Below are 18724 nucleotides of genomic sequence, written 5' to 3'. Positions count from 1 at the left end.
CAAGAGTCAATACATATCTAAAGGAAGACTAACCAAAAAAATGGAGATATTTAAAGAAAAAGCAACTGGGAAGAAATGTAGATTATCTAAAAGAAAAGAACTATGTAATATCCCTTAGAAAGACAAAAGAATATGTTGTATCCATAAAAAAAAGAATTATTTCTATCAAAATAAACATTCAGAGAACCAAAACGAAGACTTTGGAAAATAAATTCTATAAATATAGAATTAGCAGACCATGCTGGCCTTACCTTGCTGTGACCAATGTCAGCTGCCCATGGAATGCCGTTCTCCTTAGCTCCATCCCAACCCATGTCCACCTTGACTTATTTTTTTGATTCCAAAGTAATGTTGGAAAATCTAAGGAACAATTCTTTTAATATATCTTATTTTATTGCCTTTTAATCCATAACTGACATTTTTGACAAATATTCAAAGCTTAAGTGGTCTTCTTTAAAAAAAAAAGAATAGATACTTTTCTGGGAAATGATTTCAGATAAACAGTTAAGAATACCAACCAGACACAAAATATTAATTAAATTAGAGCAATCTCATTAACGTACGTTAAGCCTGATAAAACTTCTAAATTATTCCAGACTAGTATGAAATGACTGGTTGGTATGTTTTCTTCATCCTCTTTGTTCGTTGTTCAAGAATAGTATTAATGTTTGCAAAACACTTTTTAACCACCTACCTGATTATCTTTTATTATGTAATCACAATTTATTATTTCTATTTCTAAATTAAGCTCATCAGCAACACATAACAAAAGCAGTCCTGGCATATCCGATATTTTTATCATATACCAAATCGCCTCTTTTTAAATACTCTTTTTTTTTTTTTAATTCAGTTTGGCCTTTAGGAAAATTTATAATAAAAATCTAATCTGAAATTAGCACAAGGAGTACCATAAATGAAAACTCATCTGGACCTGTTGCTGTTTAACAGAATATGAAAATTATATAATAGCTGTCTTCTGTATTCATAACATTCTACTTGGCTGTAGATGTTCAGTGAAAGTATCATTCAAGTAAATGGGAAAATTACATTTTTTTTCTTCAAACCATTTCTGTGAAGCCAGTTTTCATGCAATGAACTCTTTTTCCCACTAACTCCACATGGTGTGAGAGCATGATAAACCAGGATTCTAATAGCAAGTTTTTAGTTCTTGCTCTGTTTTTTGCTAACTAGCTAAGCAACTTGAGAAAAGTTACTTATCTTGTCAGTGATCTTGTGTATCTACAAAAATTGCTCTTATACTTATAAAAATATAATTGTAAATTATCTTTTCATTTTAAAAGTGTATGATTAGCTATATGTAAACAGTTTCATTTATGAAAATAAAAAGACCTGAGGCAAATATGGGTATTTTAAATTTGAGTAGCAAGTACATGCACATCTCTTACACATTTATTACTTTTCTGTGTTTGAAATGTTTCCTAATTTAAATTTTTTAAATAAAATTTTAAATTTTAAAAATAAAATATAGTTTAAAAATTATATATATTTGGAAATATATCTAAAAACTCAGTTTCAGAAGACTATTCCATATTTAAATTATGACAAATCTTTCATATATTTTGGATTATGAGTATTTATTACAAATGTTGGGAAATATTTTGTAAAAAGTGTTTTGGACTTTAAATAAATATAAATGTAAAAACCAGTATATATAAAATTGTAAAAATATGTGTTACTTTCTCTTCTACCTGGCACTTGATCATATGTGAATTTGATTTGAATTTGTAGATCATACAGACCAAAACTACATATAGTTTTCCAAAATAAGTTTTTAATTATAATCTGGATTTTTTTTGTTCACTAAAAGATGAAATCATATGTTTATTAAAATTATGAGAAAATATGTTAAAATATGTATCTATGTCTGTATATGTGCATAATAATAGCGTCGGATTTATTTGATTGTTTTAGCTACACTAAAAATGAGCCAAGACTATGTCATTTCATTTCTTTCCTGTTTTCTAATTCCTTCTGAAATTCAAGGACTGTATATAATTAGAATTGACATTCAAGGATATGTGTTTATGTATATGACACACATCGATTATAAATTAGCTCTAAATTACACAAGCATACTAGTTAACATTCTTTAATGATATTAATACTGTTAAGTGCATAAACTTAAATATTATCACATAATTAATCTTTCTAAATGTCAGTTTTACAAACTCTTATACAGTGTGTTTATAAATCTTATAAGATAAGACTCAATATATCAGCAATCTGTCTTGTTTTTTTTCCCCCACCTTTAAGGCATTGGAGCGGGTTGCAGCTGGCCAAGGGGTAAGTAAGAGTGTTTCACTGATGAACAGGACAGTTTTTCTCTCAAGCACTCTTCATACTTGACCTGCTGATGAACTTAAAACCTAATGGAATTTAATAAATATCTTGTCCCAGATGCATATTCAAATTTGTGCATTTTCTGTAAGTTTACTTTAAAAGCAAAATGAACTTTTCAGAACTTTCAAGCTTTTAGGAAAATTTCTGCATTATGCTCTTATACTAATTTCTTGGTATTATGCTAAACAGTCTATAAATGTTTCTGAAGAATGCTATTGTTGAAAATTGGGCTTTTTTGTGCTTAGTTCAAGCAAAGATAACCTATATTATTCAGTACATTGTTTTAACTGTAGTCCAAAACACATACTTCAGTTGATTGTTTGATAAATTTTTTCTTTACTGACTTGATTAGCCATTAGTTGCAGTAGCCAAATGAGTTTGCACTTAGAAATAGAAGTTAAATATAATCCCCCAAATATCCATGTAATTGTCTTATTCTTTACCTTGTATTCAAGATTTTTTAAAGAGTTTTTGGACCTTTTCATAAATTTTTAAAATTTAACCTAAAGTTTACAAATCTTTATTTTGCTTTTGTTCAAGGAACATTAATGTGTCAATTTGAATTGTTAAAAATAATAATTAAAAAAAATTTTAATAACAAGTATCATTTACTGAGTGATTACTCTGGGCCAGGAACATTGTTAAGCATTTTGTATGTAATTATATTTTTAATATATTCACTGTGCCTATCTTAAAATTGATAAAATCTGATTCTTTTGAAGGCATTGGTATTAGAGCATATCATTTGAGTTTGGGAACTTTAAGTGAGTGGGACTTTAGTTACAAACTGCTGGTTTGCATCATGTCTTTACCACTTACTAGTTAATGAGCCCGAACACATGTCATAATTTCTCTGTAGCTTAATTTCTTTTTCTGTAAAATAGGGAAGAAATAGGAGTAATAGTAATACCTTCCTATAGGGTCGTTAGGATGAAATGAATGAAAAATGTACAATGCTTAAAACAATGTCTAGCACATAGTAAGTGCTCAATAAATTTCAACTGTTGTTGCTGTTATAGATAATTAATAATGATGATCATGAAAATAATAGCTAATTTTGACACAGAGCTTACCAAAGTACTATTTGAAGATCTTCTCATCAATTGAGATAATAAGTACATAGTACTATATAGTATGTACTCTTGTTATCCTATGATACACATGAAGAGACTGTAAGGTAACAAAGACTGAGAGACTTGAATCTCTTGAGTCTGGAATTCAAGCTCTTAACTACTATACTACATATCAACTTAACGGTTTTCTAGGGGTCCGGGGAAAAAGAGCTTTTATCCTAATACTCCAATGCATTCGTGTGGTGTTTTTTAATTTTACAAGTATTTGCTCATTCTTACACTCAATCTTATCAGTTGGTTTATCCTAAACCTACATGAAGATGATATATAGCAAAAGTTTAATAGCTTGTTCTAGTTCCCTTAATTAATTGCAGAGCCCAGACTTCCAACTTAGTGCTCTTTCCACTAGACCTGTAAAATGCATGTCTGATACACATGCTTTAAGGGTATACACTTTGTGTTCCCTTCAATTTTAAAAATACATTAAAATGTTAAGTTAATGTATCACTTAAGAGAAATAAAGTAAACTCTGAGCCACATCCAGTTTATTCTTGGAATAGTCAGGCACAGACGGTTCAGGAGATATTGATTCCCTTTCCCCTTACCCATCTGTATTTACCAGGATAGATAGTCCAACTTAGTTATTTCAGGAATGCACATTTGAAGGCATTTTATAACCTCTTCCCTTTCTCTTAGGAAACAGCTGTAAAGCTCTTACTCAGAGTAACTTGAGAATGATGACTTATTCTGTTCTGCTGTATTTTTCTGTGCATTCCATTATTTATGTTCTTGTTTAAAATGAACTTCATGTTCTTTTGTGTCGTATTTTACAATGATTTTAATAACAATATAAATACATATTTATTTCAAAGTTACCTTGATACCATTTAATGTAATTTGTTCAAAGGCATGAGGAAGAAGAGATTTTAACTATTTTAAGAGTTTCATATAAAATTAAACTTACCTATTATAACCAGTCAAACAAAAAGTTAAGAACTTTGTAAGCCATTTATAGTACCAATATTTCAATTCATGCAATACTAGATTTGCCGAAGTGACTTTGAATTTCAATAAAATGTTATAAGAATAGGGATTAATATATGAAAATGTACTTCAGCATTTTTGTGAGATAAATGAAAGGATTTTTAAGGAAGTGGGGGACAAATGACAAAATAGAGATTTTGGTGTTGTAGAAAATAGTTACTCAAGATGAGAAAATCTAAAATGGAAAATATATCCAGAGATTAAGAAATTCTAAATGAAATATTTTGGTATAATTTTTTAGGAAAGTTAAGTTTTGAAATCAATAGTTTTCTTCTCAAGTGAAGGCATTTGTGACAAATAAAGAGATTTTATAGAAGAATTTTGCCTTTGAAAAGTTACAAATTTTAGTGTGGATATTCAAACATGTATATGAGTCTACCTTCAGTGAATTATTTTAGTAGTTATTTGGGGACTGTGATATTTGTAACACTATCCCCACTATTCCTACTTTCCAGTAGTAGAACCCGTATTCTTTCACAATGCTCTAAGAGTCTACAAGTGTGATTTTTCTCTAGTGACTTCGGAGGGCAATGCCATCAGGGGAAGATGTAAGAAAAATGATTGACCCTCAGCTCCCAACTTTCAGTTTTTGTAGTCTCAGCAGCACAGTATGGGAAGTTAATGTTAGATGAGGGAGAGGGGCAGTAAAGTAGGTTTTCTGCCTGAGCGTGAAAAATTTATTTTGCTATAAACTCCATCTGAATTCAAACATATTTGTTCTAGTTGCAAACATGTGAAAATAACAGTTTTAGACTCCACAGGATAATAAAAGTTACAAAAGGGTGGCTCCATGGATATATGCAGTTCACTGAATTTTATCTTTAAAACTTTACCAGTCATTGGACAGTTTTCAGTTTTACCTTATTTGACTTCTTAAAAGCATTCAGTATTGTGACGTCCTTCTATTCTTACTCATTTTTTTTAAAAATAATAACTGCATGCAAGCTGGGTTGTTGTTGCTGACATTATTTTGTGTTGGATGTTCCTGTACTATCTATATCAAGATCTGTGGGGATGTGCATAGCGTTTTGGTGACTTTTGTAGTTTCTTAGTTCAAGTAATTCTGTTGCTGCAGTGAAATGCTCTTTTATAAATAGTAATGTTTTACTTTCTGCTCTTTTGAAACTATCATACTTCATTGGAGCCCTTCTCTTCAGCTACTGCCTCTTTCCATTCAAAAACCTTTGAACCTTTGGGACATCTCCCATATCTCTTTCTGCAAGAAGTGAAGCATTGCCAAGAGTGCAATCTCTTATCCTATGTTCTTTCTAAGGCTCTACTTTTCAACTCTGTAGTGACCAATATTGTCTTTCAGACGTCAGACATATCTTTATATTTCTCTACTTAGGGTAGTATCTTTCTTTGTTGGTGTGACTCCTAGCTGTTATTATCTTTATTCCACCTCCATTAAGACAAATCTACATTCTCTTCCTTTTCACATATATCCTTCCTGACTCTTAAATGCTCTAGAGCTGACTTGGTTGGTCTTGAAAGTATTTCTCATTTTTAACTGATAAGGACTTCATTTGGACATTAGCTGATTGTTCATTGATTGTAACTTTTCTTTCTTATTCACTACTGTTTCTTTTATGATTTCTTTTTTTTTTTTTTCCTCAGAATTACTTTCACAATGAGAATTAGCCTCAGGGTAACACTTTCACTTGTAATGGACAAATTATAAAGCCATCCTCTGTGTTTAGCAACAAAGGTTTCTGACATTCACTTTGGTTCCAACATTCTAGTATTTATTTTATTTCTGTTTTTTTGTTTCTTGTGCTTATATATGTCTACATTTTTTTCAGCTGCCTACTGAATCACTCTTCTATCGTGCTGTTCTTCAGGATATTATTAAAGATTGTTATGGCATCACCAAATGGTATGAGGATTTTATTTTAATAAGAATAACTATGTTATATTGTAAGTAAAGTGACTTTTAGTCTTCAGGTGAATTTATGCAGGGTCACTGTTATTAGTAGAAGCAACTTTGAATTTGGGCATAATGTCAGTAACAAGTATACAACAACTGTATCTTAGGTTAATTATCATTAAAGTGGAGGCTCTAATGATTTCTTCTTGTCCTGAAAGCTTGTTGTAATGATAAAGTAGTCTATGTAAAATGCATTTTAGAATTTTTGAAGTATTAAAATGTTAAGTAGTTCAGTGATGATATTATATGAACAAGAGTTATATTTAGAATGTTTCACATCCGGTACAGCATAAACGCTTAACTCTAATCAGAACAGATATTGATCATAAGCAACTATTATAGCCCTTCAGGTCTCTGCCAGTAGAATACTAGCACTGCATATGTTTTGTTTTGTTCCTGTTGCCCCTAAATAATGCACTCTTTTTACAGAGAAGGGAAGGGTGGGAGAATTTTTTTCATAATATTGGTTCAACAACTGTTGTATTCAAGCATACATTTGTAAGTCTGGCAGGTTTTATGAATGTTGTCTTGCTAATTACAATTTTAGGATTCTGATAGTTATTTGGTATAACAGGATTATTCTACAAATTAAAATAAGGCAATTTTCAGCTTCTCAAAAGTCAATTCATATTTATTAAAAGATGTAAAAGGGATTTTTAGATTAGCTATTATTTCTCTGTAAGAAAAAATATCAACTTTTTACCGATAGAAGTTGCTACATACAAGTACCTACACAGACTGTTTTCAACTGTCATTTCTATGTAGATAACTCCCAGATCTGTATCTCAGTCTCCATTCTCTCTCTCCATGTCAACAAAATGTCTAAAACTGAGTTTTTCATGTACTCCTGAAAACTAGTTCCTTCTCTTATATTTACCCCAAGATGCTAACCTTGTTGGAAAAAAAGCCATAAAATTGTGCAAATTCGTGTCAACTCAAATATTTACTACCTGCCTTCTTTAAAGACCTCAGATCTGTTCATGTGTTTATTATTTCCTTTATGACTTCTTAAATTTGTTTCTGTTCCTTTCTAAACCTTTCTTCTCATTTAAAAACAACACTTTCCAACGCTTTACATTCCTGTTTTCCTTTAATACTCAGAAGATAGCTCGTATTTATTAGAAGACTTTCAATTCCTGAGCCCCATTGACCCTTCAGTCACATTTGACCAAGTCGGTAATTGTTTTTTCTCTAAAATCTCTTCCTCATTATCTTCCATTATCCTATATTCTCTGGGTTTCATTTTTCTACTCTGAACACTCATCTATTTTCTTTACAGTTTCTTAATTATTATTCCATCCCCTAGGTATATCTAGCCATTCTTTAATGTTATATGTGCAACTCCTGTCTCTTTATATTTCCTTTTTCTCTTAGGATTCTTACTACAAATGACTCTGGAAATATGTAACTAGCTTCCACCTCTTTTTCAGAAGTCCACATCCACTTTCTCATTTTCATCAGAATAACGTCAGTTAAGTACCTCACAAATACATCGGTCAGCTACATCCAAAACCAATGTTCTCTTCCCACCAATTCTATTCTTTTCTTCTTTCTCTTGACTTCTATCAAACAGGTGTTATTTCTGGAAATGGCATGACCATTATCAAACATTAGAGTCTAGAAATGATATTTGATTCTACTTTTATCATCAGACCACATAATTAGTTATCAAGATTTGTACATGTTCTTTTTTTTTTTTAATCCAGCAATTATTTATTGTGTGTCAGACAACATGTTAGGTCCTGAGAATTCTGGATGCATAGGTAATGGTTTCCACACAGGAGCAATTTATATTCTAGTCAGGATGGCTTATGTTGAAACCAAACAGAATGATTGAAGCCTGCTTTCAATGATAGACTAAATAATTAGGAATAACTTACTTCTGAGGAAACAAAACAATGCTGGAGATGTGTGTGCACATGCATGTGTGTGTGTGTTTAAATTTGTTTTTAATTGATTTGAGAACATCAGAGACCTATTGAAGTAGTTAAGAATTATAGGACAAAAATCAAAGAGGAAATGAGATTTCAAGAGAAGTAAGCCCAGCTTTTATGGCTGCACTTTTATGACTGCATCTGTCAGTTCTGGAATAGACAACTGTCCACCCATCAGCAGAGAGGGTGAGCACAGCTTTCAACAGAAAGATAGTTCTAGTGAAACAAAAGTTAGAGTTCATGGTCTGGTGAGGACTCAGGAGCAAGCTAAGTAAACCACTCATACTTTGAGTTAGGTCCCTAAAGATTCATACTGTAAGAATAAGAGTGAACTAGAACAGTCCTGAGATGACTAAAGCCCCATTTTGAATTATCTCAAGCTATGATTAAAGTATTTCAAATTGCTTCTGCTAGCTGCATACAGGAAATAAATTGCCTCTGGACAAAATGATGTAAATCTAAGCCTCAAATGATCACTAATGTCTCATATATATATATAGAGTACCTTACAAAACCAATCCAAAATAACCAGGTATGTGATGAAACAAGACAACATGACCGAAATCCAAGATAAACTACAGTCAACAGAAATATACCTTTAGGAAAGCCAGAGAAATACTTAAAATAATTATACTTGAGAGAGTTCAACTCTGGAAATATTGAATAGATATACTTTTCTCTATTTTTCCTGCTAAGTACAACTAAATCCCCTGAACATTATATATAAAATGAATACAAAAAGACAAAAGGTAAAGAGAATAGAGCAGACTGGCTACGGTTTCTGGACTAAAGGAACAACACAATATGAGTCCCCCGGGTTTTCTTTTTGTTTCATACAGCCCAGGATTGGAGTTGAAAAAGGTGGTAATCCAGAACCACCGTAGGCACAGAAAAAAAAGAAATTTCAGATGAAAACTGAAAGACCAGGAAGCGGGCAGGCCTAGAAAAACTTTTATGCATAACTGCCATACTGTAGCAAAAAACAAAACAAAACAAAACAGAAATACCTGTGACTCCACTCTCACCTATGCCAACAAAGGCCAAGTAAAGAGCCTACACTTCCATCCTCACCAGGCTGTAATGAAAGTCCCTTATAACCCCTTTGTGGAGTGGTATTAGATAAGGCTGAGTAGGAAACTAGGACTTTTATCCAACAATTAACACAATACCACTACCACAATGTCATAGAGACCATGTGAGAGGCCTGTACTTCCTACCCACCCAGCCATAATATGACACCCCTCATTTTCCCCACTGGGGTGGCTGGTATCAAGGAAGGCCTAGTAGAGAGTCAGGACTTTCATCATCACTCAGCAGTAACAAGGTAACCCCTATCATGGTGTCAGTGGAGATCACATGGGAATATGGAAGTCCCAACAATAACAAAGACCTTTAATAATCAATAGAAGCTGACTTACCTTTACACAAAAACCTGTACAGAAATGTTTATAGCAACTTTATTCCTGGTCACCCAAACTGAAAACTACCCAGATGTCCTTCAGTGAGTGAGTATTTTAGCAAACTGTAATAATCCATACCATGAAATACTAAGCAATAAAACAAAAGTATTGTGGATACACACAACAACCTGAGTGAATCTCCAGAGAATTATACTGAATGAATAGAAGCCAATCCCAAAAGGTTATACACTGTGTGATTCTATTTATATACATTCTTGTAATGACAAAAGTATAGAATGGCAAGATATTAGTGGTTGCTGAGGTAGGAATTGAGGGTGGAGTAGGCAGGAAGTGTATATGGCTGTAAAACAGCAACATGAGTGATCCTTGTGGTGATGGAAGTGTTCTGTATCTTGGCTGCATCCACATCAGTATCCTGAATATTACCGTCATGAGACATTGTGGAAATCCAGATGAAGAGTACACCAATCCTTATTCTTTCCTAAAACTGCATGTGATTTTATAATTATCTTAAAATTAAAAGTTTAAAGAGCTATGCTCAATATGCACATTGAAATAAAATGTGCATTTTATTTATTTTATTTTAAGAGAACCAAAACCTTAAAAAAATCTAAATGAAAATTCTAGAACTGAAGAGTAAAATGACTAAAATCAAGAAATCTATGGATAGTCTTAACAGAACTTTAGACACAGCTAAAGAAATAATGAATGAACTGAAAGCAGGTCAGAACAAAATATCTACAATGAGGCATCAAAAAAAAAAAAAAGCTAGAGAATAGAAAACAAAGACTAAGAGCTCTGCGGAATACAGGGAATAGGTTTCACGTACATGTTAACTGCAGTCTGAGAAGAAGATGAGACAGTGAATGGGGCAATAGCAATAGTAAGAATTTTTCAATCCTGACAAAAATATATCAATCTTAAGATTTGGGAAGTACACAAATCTTATGGTGAAGTAAAAAGAAAACAAGTTCTAGACACATAAGAGTAAAATTGCTGAAAATAAAGACAAAGGGACAATTCTTAAACCAGCCAGAGGTGAGAAGAGTGAAGGAGGGAAGCAGAATACCCCCAAAGGAACTAAATTAGTCTACCAGTTGAATTCTCAGCATAAACAATGGAAGCCAGAAGTCAGTGATATCTTCAAAGTGCTGAAAGAGACTATCCTACAGCCTACAGAGCCTATTAGAAAATACACTGTTAGAGGAGACAAAAAAAGAGAGAGAGAGAAAGAAAAGAATGAAATATGCCTAGAAAATAACCTCAAAAGAGTAAATTTAAGTCATGGCATTAGTCCATTTCTATGCGGCTATAAAGGAATAACTAAGGCTGAGTAATTTATAAAGAGAAGAGGTTTATTTGGCTCACAGTTGTGCAGACTATACAAGAAGAATGGTCCCAACATCTCCTTGGCTTATGGAGAGGGCCTCAGCTGCTTTCATTCATGACAGAAGGCAAAGTGTAGACAGCATGTGCAGAAACCGCATGGCAAGAGAAGAAGCAAAAGAGAGGCAAGGTGCCAAGGCTCTTTTTAACAACCAGGTCTTGTGGAATCTAATAGAGCAAGAACTCACTCACTATCCCCCAACCCGGGAGGGCAATAACTTATTCATGAAAGATCTGCCCCTATGACCTAAACTTTTCCCATTAGACCCCACCTCCAACATTGGGGATCAAATTTCAACATGAGGTTTGGAAGGGCCAAATATTCAGACTATAGCAGCCTTCAAAACGGAGTTGAAAAAGTGCAAAGGATAGGGAGCTTATTCAAGGAAATAATACAGAAAACTTTTTAGACTCAGAAAATGATACAAATACTTCAATGTAGGAAGGTTAAAGACTTTTGAACTCAACCCAAATAAGACTACTCTGACACATATAATAATCAAAACCTCAAAAGTAAAAGGAAGGATAAAAAAAGCAGCAAGGGAAAAAAGCAGCTCTAATTCATCTGACAACAGACTTCTCAGTGGAAAATTCAGGCCAGGAGGAAGTGGGAGGACATTCAAAGTGCCAAAGAAACTGTCAGCCGATAATATGGTGGCCAGCAAAGCTATCTTTCAAATATGAAGGGAGATATTTTCCCAGATAAACAGAAGCTGAAGAAATTTATTACCACCAGAGGTGTCTTACAAGACATGCTAAAGGGAGTTCTTCAATCTGAAAGAAAAGGATGCTAACATGCAACAAGAAAATCAGCTGAAGGTATAAAACTCATTGGTAAAAGTAAGTACACAGAAAAAAATTCAGAAGACTCAATACTGTAAATGTGGTATGCATGCAGTTCATATCCCTGGTATAAAGACAAAAATATATCAAAAATAATCATAACATTTGTTATGATTATTAATCAATCTCTTTATTAAGAGATAGGCATAAGAAAGTAAACAGACATCAAAAAGTCAAAATGTGGGGGTGATGGAGTTAAAGTGTAGAGGTTTTTTTAACTTTTTTATAGTAACAAAATGGCAGTAGTAGTTCCTTACCTATCAATAGCATTGAAAGTAAATTGACAAAATTATTAAAAGATATAGAGTAGCTAAATGGATCAAAAAAACAAGACCCAATTATTTTTATATGCTACCTACAGGAAGCTCACTGCACCTGTAAATACAACACACATAGACCAAAAGTACAGAGATGGAAGAAAGATACTCCATTCAAATGGAAACCAAAGAAGAACAGGTATTTCTATACAGTTACCCTTGAACAACACAAATTTGAATATACCAATATTCTATAGAATTCAGTAAAAGAAATATTAAGAGCAAAGTATATAACACCTACATCAAGAAAAGTAGAAAAACTTGAGATAAATGACCTAATAGTATACCTCCAGGAATTAGAAAAGCAAAACCCAAGTGCAGGTCTACTTATATGCAGTATTTTTTTAATAAGTATATTGGAAAATATATTTGAGACTTGTGACAATTGAATAAACTTGCACACAAACCAAGTAGCCTAAAAATATCAAAAAATAAAGAAAATGAGGTCTATCTTGAATGAACAAAATATATGCATATTGTTTATCATTTACTACCATACAATATATACAAATCTATTATAAAAGTCAGAATGTATATAAAAACTTATGCACACAAACACAGACCATATGTGGCACTATTCACAGTCAAGAGAAATGTAAACTAATGTAAATATGAAATATTAAATCATAGCCACATTAAATTAGCTATAGTATATAGTGTAATAATTTTGTAGCCACCTCTTATTGGCATTGTAGTGAGCTCAAGTGTTGCGAGTATTCGTTTAAAACACTGTGTGTTGCAAATCTCTGTGTGATCAGTTTGTTTCTCCAATGGATTGTATATCACAGTAAAAAGTGATCTCTCACAGTTCTTGTCTATTTTTCATTGTCTTAAGGGCAGTATCATAAACCTTGAATAACACCACCATGATATCCATATTAAGTGCCACTAGTGATCCTGGAAGTGCTCCCAATATGCAGAGAAAAGTCAGGACATTACAAGAAAAAGTTGAATTGCTTGATATGTACCATAGATTGAGGTCTGCAGCTGTGGTTGCCCACCATTTCAAGATAAATGAATCCAGCATAAGGACTACTGCAAAAAGTGAAAAAGAAATTCCTGACACCTTTGCTGCAGCTATAACAGCTTGTGCAAAAAACTTGAACTTCCTGTAAAATACAAATATGTTTTAATTGACTATGATATCGGTAAAGCTTCCAGTCAAAAGTAGGCTAGTAGTAGTTAAGTTTTGGAGTAGTCAACAGTTACATGCAAATTTTTTGCTGCACAGGGTGTTGGCACCCATAATCCCTGTGTTGTTTAAGGGTCAACTGTGCTTGCATCACATAAAATAGACTTCAAGCCAAAAGAAACAAAGGGGGTCATTATATAATGATAATCAGATAAGTTCAGCAGGATATAACAATTGTAAATATATATGCACTCAGCACCAGAGCATGAAAGTATATAAAGCAAATATTAATAGATCTAAAGGGAGAGATAGATTGCAATACAGTAATAATGGGGGACTTGAACACCCCAATTTTAGTAATGTACCGATTAACCAGACAGAAATATAACAAAGAAACTTTGTGTTAAACTACACTGTAGAACAACTGGACCTAACTGACATTTACAGGCCATTTCATCCGATTGCTGCAGCATATATATTCTTTTCATCAGCACATGGATCATTACCCAGGATCATATGTTAGCCACAAAACAAGTCTCAACCAATTCAAAAAAGTAGAAATCATATGAAGTACATTTCTGACTGCAGTAGAATAAACCCAGAAATCAATAATGAGAATCTTTGGAAACTGTACAAATACATGGAAATTAAACAACATGACCCTGAATGACCAGTGGGTCAATTAAGAAATTAAAAAGGAAATTTTAATTTTTTTTTTCTTTTTGAAACAGAGTCTGCCTCTGTCGCCCAGGCTGGAGTGCAATGGCACAGTCTCAACTCACTGCAACCTCCGCTTCCCGGGTTCAAGCTATTCTCCTGCCTCAGCCTCCCTGGTAACTGGGATTACAGGTGTACGCCACCACGCCCAGCTAATATTTGTATTTTTAGTAGAGATGGGGTTTCACTATGTTGGCCAGGCTGGTCTCGAACTCCTGAACCTCAGGTGATCTGCCTGCCTTGGCCTCCCAAAGTGCTGGGATTACAGGCATGAGCCACCATGCTGACCTTAAAATTTCTTGAAACAAATGAAAATGAAGACAACATACCAGACTGTTTAGGATTCAGCAAAAGAAATATTAAGAACAGAGTATATAGCAATAAACACCTACATCAAAAAAGTAGAAAAACTTAAAATAAATGACTTAATAGTATACCTCAAGGAACTAGAAAAGCAAAAACCAAATCCAAAATTCTAAAGAAAGAAATAGTAAAGATCAGAGCATAAATAAATAAAATCGAGACTGAAAAAAACCATGGAAGATCAATGAAATGAAAACCAGTTAGCATTATCTAATAAAATGGAAAATATATATACATGTCTCAGCAGTTTTACACCTAAGTATATATATTAGACAAAATCTTATATGTCTGCTTCTGGAAAGTTTTACAAGAATGATCAATAGCAGCAATATTTATAAGAGCAAGAATCCAGAAAGAAAAAGCTCATTAATAGAAGAATGGATAAATTGTTTTATATTCATGTATATAGAAGTATTTTATATGTCACAATGAAAATGTATGAATTACAACTAGATTCATCAATATGATTGAATCTTGTGAATATAATTTTAACTGACATCTCAGAAAAACTCCTGTAAAATGGTTCCACTTACATAATTCATAAAAGAGCAAAACTGAATAATTTAGGAGTATAAATATGTGGTAAACAAGCAAAAACAACATAAGTATGGTAAACACAAGATTCATTATCATAGTTTCCTGTGGGAGTTGAGGGGAACAGTGGATTATTAGGCAGAGTGATAAGGTAGGGAAGAGGAGAAGTACATATAGAAATCAAGGTATTTAATTCTAGTAATGTATTTCTCAAGTTTGGTGTTGGGTGCAAGAGTTTGTTTTATTTATATTCTTTATGCCTTACAGATATTTTGTAAATACTTATTGCTTTTGTTTAGTATCACTAAAATATTAATCTTTTATCAGGCTATACCCCACAGTCAGTTGAGCCACATATTATACTCCCAGTATCTAGTATAGGCACCTCATTATAATAAGAAAAATTAAAATAAGTGGTTAAAAGCTTGTCTAAAGTCATATAGCCTGAAAGAACCAGGATCAGGACCAAATTCATAGTCCAGAAAGGTTTTCACCATCCCATTCTTACTTTTAATGGTAAATTCCCTTTGAGATATTTTTAATATGAGTTGATTTGCAAGGCTCTTTGTATTAGCATTGTAAATCAAGGTTAACTTAATTGGAATTACTGGTCAGCAATAGTAATAAAGACAGAAAATAAGGTCACTTAATTACTTCCACATTTTGTTTATTTTTCTTGCTAGCTAAAATAAATCATCTTCCAGTAATAATACTGTTTTAGAGTAATTGAAACATTATCCTGAAAGTTCTTTAAGTATAATTGTTTATATAGCCTAAGGTTAGAAGTAAACATTTTTCAGGGATTTAAAGATAACATTTTAACTTTATTATTTATAATTGTGATTTAGCCCATTTATGCTAAAACTCAATAATTTATAGAAAATTTATTTATAATTAGTTCTTATCTATAATAGAAACTTTCTAAGGGTAATAAAATGCCAAGGAAGGATTTTCAGGGATTAAAAATCTCTTTTAAAACACTTGGAAAGAAAACAGGGAAAATCCAATTTTTACACTTTTTTCACTTTATTATTCTCTTGCATAATAAGAAATGTATACAGCTATACAAAAAAAAAATGTATAGTATTTTGCTACCTATAATTGTTACTTAATTTAATTTTAATTGTGATTTTGCTATAATCAAATAGGAAAGTGAAAACTCAGATCTTAAAAACTATCTCACAAAATTAAAGATAGTAATTTAATCTATAATGTGTGGTTCAGTTGAAATTAGAAGGTATCTTTTAAACTGAAAAATAACTTGAAGATTTTTTGGAGCTCCCTTAAATGATAGCTATTTACAGCAAAATTTTATGTTGTTGATCTTTTAAGTCTTTCAATATGTATTAGCATACAAAAGGCACAAAATAATAATAATGTTACAATAATTTCTTAAATATTTTGTGATTATGGAGAAACTGAATTTTGGTACAATCTGTCCTGCATGTGTTTGTTTTCATTTATTTAGTATACCTCTGCTTCACCTTTCTCTAAAATCTCCCACAAAAATGTTGCTTCCTTGGAAAGTGTTACAAGTAAACCATGTTCTTACAATTGCATTTTTGGAGAAGCATGTGGGTGTTGTTGGATTCACTTGAGTAGAATTTTAATTAGATCCAGTGCATTCACTTTTATTAAAAGAAAGTATACTGATCCCTTTTTAGCATGCTGACCATGCTTTATTCTGACAGAGGGGCCCTTTTTAATCTGTTCTTAACTTCTCATCATTTATCTTTCCCAAATAGTCATGCCACTTTTCTAACTTTCAAATCTTTGCTAATAATTCTTTATGCCCAAACCTAAACTATTATGGTGGTATTCAAGGCCATTTCAAATCTGTTATTAATTTTCATTCCAGCCTAATCCATCATCACATTCTTCCTGTGCACCATGAGCAGTTGTCCATGCACACTGTCCTGGCACGCCAGATTATTCATCATTTCCCATGCCATTATTTTTACATTTTGTAGGTTTTCTTGGAGTTGTTCTCTCTACCTGGAATATTCTCCCCGCTATTTCTGCCATCCTTTCATTCCAGGACCTCTGGAAGGTGAAATTCTGTTTTTGTTTTTTTTTTTTTTAAATCCAGTTCAGAAGATATGTCTGTGATAGCTTTCTTTTCTCCTTTTCTTCTTTTTCTGTTCTCCTATAATACTTAAGCTGTGATTCACTGTTCTTACTGAACCTGAATAATACAATTAATTGTATTTCTACTCCTTTACTGCCTTCTGAGCTCTTTGATGACCAGTTTTCAGTTTTAGTAAATGAAATGGTGTATCATAGTGGTTAAGAGCACAAATGCTAAAAATCCTCTTTGTACCCAATTTTCCCCTCTAACCACACTGTCCTATGTTGGTTCTTTCCTTTACAGCAAAATTCCTTGAAAGTACTGACAATTTCTTTCCCATTTCCCTTAAACATATTTCAGTAAGATTTTATTTCCATCACTCCAGCAAATCACCCTTTTCTGGAACATGAATGACCCTATGTTGTTAAATTGCATGATCCATTCTCAGTGCCTGCTGTTAGTATTGCACCCAATTTTCCACTCTTTATTGAAACACTTCTTTCTCTCATATTCTAGGGAAAGACTCACAATATACTCACGTTTTTCTCTTGTTCTGTTTTTGGTTTTCTTGCTGATTTCTCATTTTCAAACCTCTAATTGTTGAGGTGGCTTTTTTTTTTTCTGTGTATACCTACTACATACATTATTTCATCCCATCTGGTGGCTTTAAGTATCATCTATACTGATGAATCCCAAATTCACCTGTTAATGACAATCATATTCTTCCAGGTACTCAGACCAGAAATCATTAAGGCATCCTTGACTCTTCTCTCTCTCTCTGCCTAGGTTCAATCCTTCAGCAGCTTTATAACCTCTCCTTTCAGAATATATCTAATTTTTTTTTTTATCACTTTTCACCATCCTCAGGACCATCACTCTGGTCCAAGCCACCATCATCTTTCACCCAGATTGTTGTAATAACTTCTTAGTTGGTCTCTCTCTTCTACTTTTGCTCTCTATAGCCTATTCTCTACACAATAACTAGAGTGATCCCATTGATATTTTTAAGTGGACTCTTGCTCACAATCTTCCAGTGGCTTCTGTTTACCTCAGAAGTAAAGCTAATGTTTTTCTTGTGACCTGCAAAGCCTTATGTCGTCTGGCTCCTCATTTTTTCTCTGACCTCATTTCTACTCTTCTTCCCTTTGTTCATGTCTGTGCCAGATACACTAATTTCTTTAACGTTCCTTGAAAATAACAGAAACACTACCGTACTCAGGGCCTTTGATTATGCCGCATTCTCTGCCTGAAACTTTTCATCAGCTATTCCTACTATCTAATATATTAATAGTACATATTTTATTTATTTGTGTTGTTGATCATCTCCCATTTCAAATGATTTTTTGTTTCCTTTCATTCACTTCAAGTAATAGAACCAAAGAACCCGACTCCAGAGTATTCTAGAAAAACTTTTGAAAGAGGATAAATCAGATTTTGATTATTCTGTAACTGTTCTCCAGATTGTTGTCCTAAAGTGCAATGATTCTGTGAAAATATGTGGGAAGAAAATAATTTCTTAAAAGCCAATGCTTCATGCAGTATCCTCCTCTTAAAGACTTAAGTGCATATTTATATTTTAAAGACTCCTAACAGTTTGGTGAGAG

The 18724-nt window shown here is 32.8% G+C and overlaps 1 protein-coding gene across 5 annotated transcripts in view; it reads left to right on the top strand.

Moving 5' to 3' along the window:
• Nucleotides 1–18724, top strand: part of LOC105473281 (methyltransferase like 25) — a 125137-nt gene that overhangs the window by 79788 nt on the left and 26625 nt on the right. For 2 of the 5 annotated variants that reach the window (XM_071071355.1, XM_071071354.1), the window contains exons 7-10: nt 2275–2304; nt 6281–6354; nt 12351–12445; nt 14170–14287. In XM_071071355.1, coding sequence (XP_070927456.1) covers nt 2275–2304; nt 6281–6354; nt 12351–12445; nt 14170–14287 — 317 coding nt within the window. Of the gene's footprint in view, nt 1–2274; nt 2305–6280; nt 6355–12350; nt 12446–14169; nt 14290–18724 lie in introns of those variants that run through there. The other 3 variants (XR_011609012.1, XM_071071356.1, XM_011726994.3) reach the window with 3 other exon arrangements.

Source organism: Macaca nemestrina, chromosome 10 (genome assembly GCF_043159975.1).
Source record: "Macaca nemestrina isolate mMacNem1 chromosome 10, mMacNem.hap1, whole genome shotgun sequence".
NCBI classification, from domain to species: Eukaryota; Metazoa; Chordata; class Mammalia; order Primates; family Cercopithecidae; genus Macaca; species Macaca nemestrina.
This window is presented reverse-complemented; position numbering and strand designations above follow the sequence as displayed.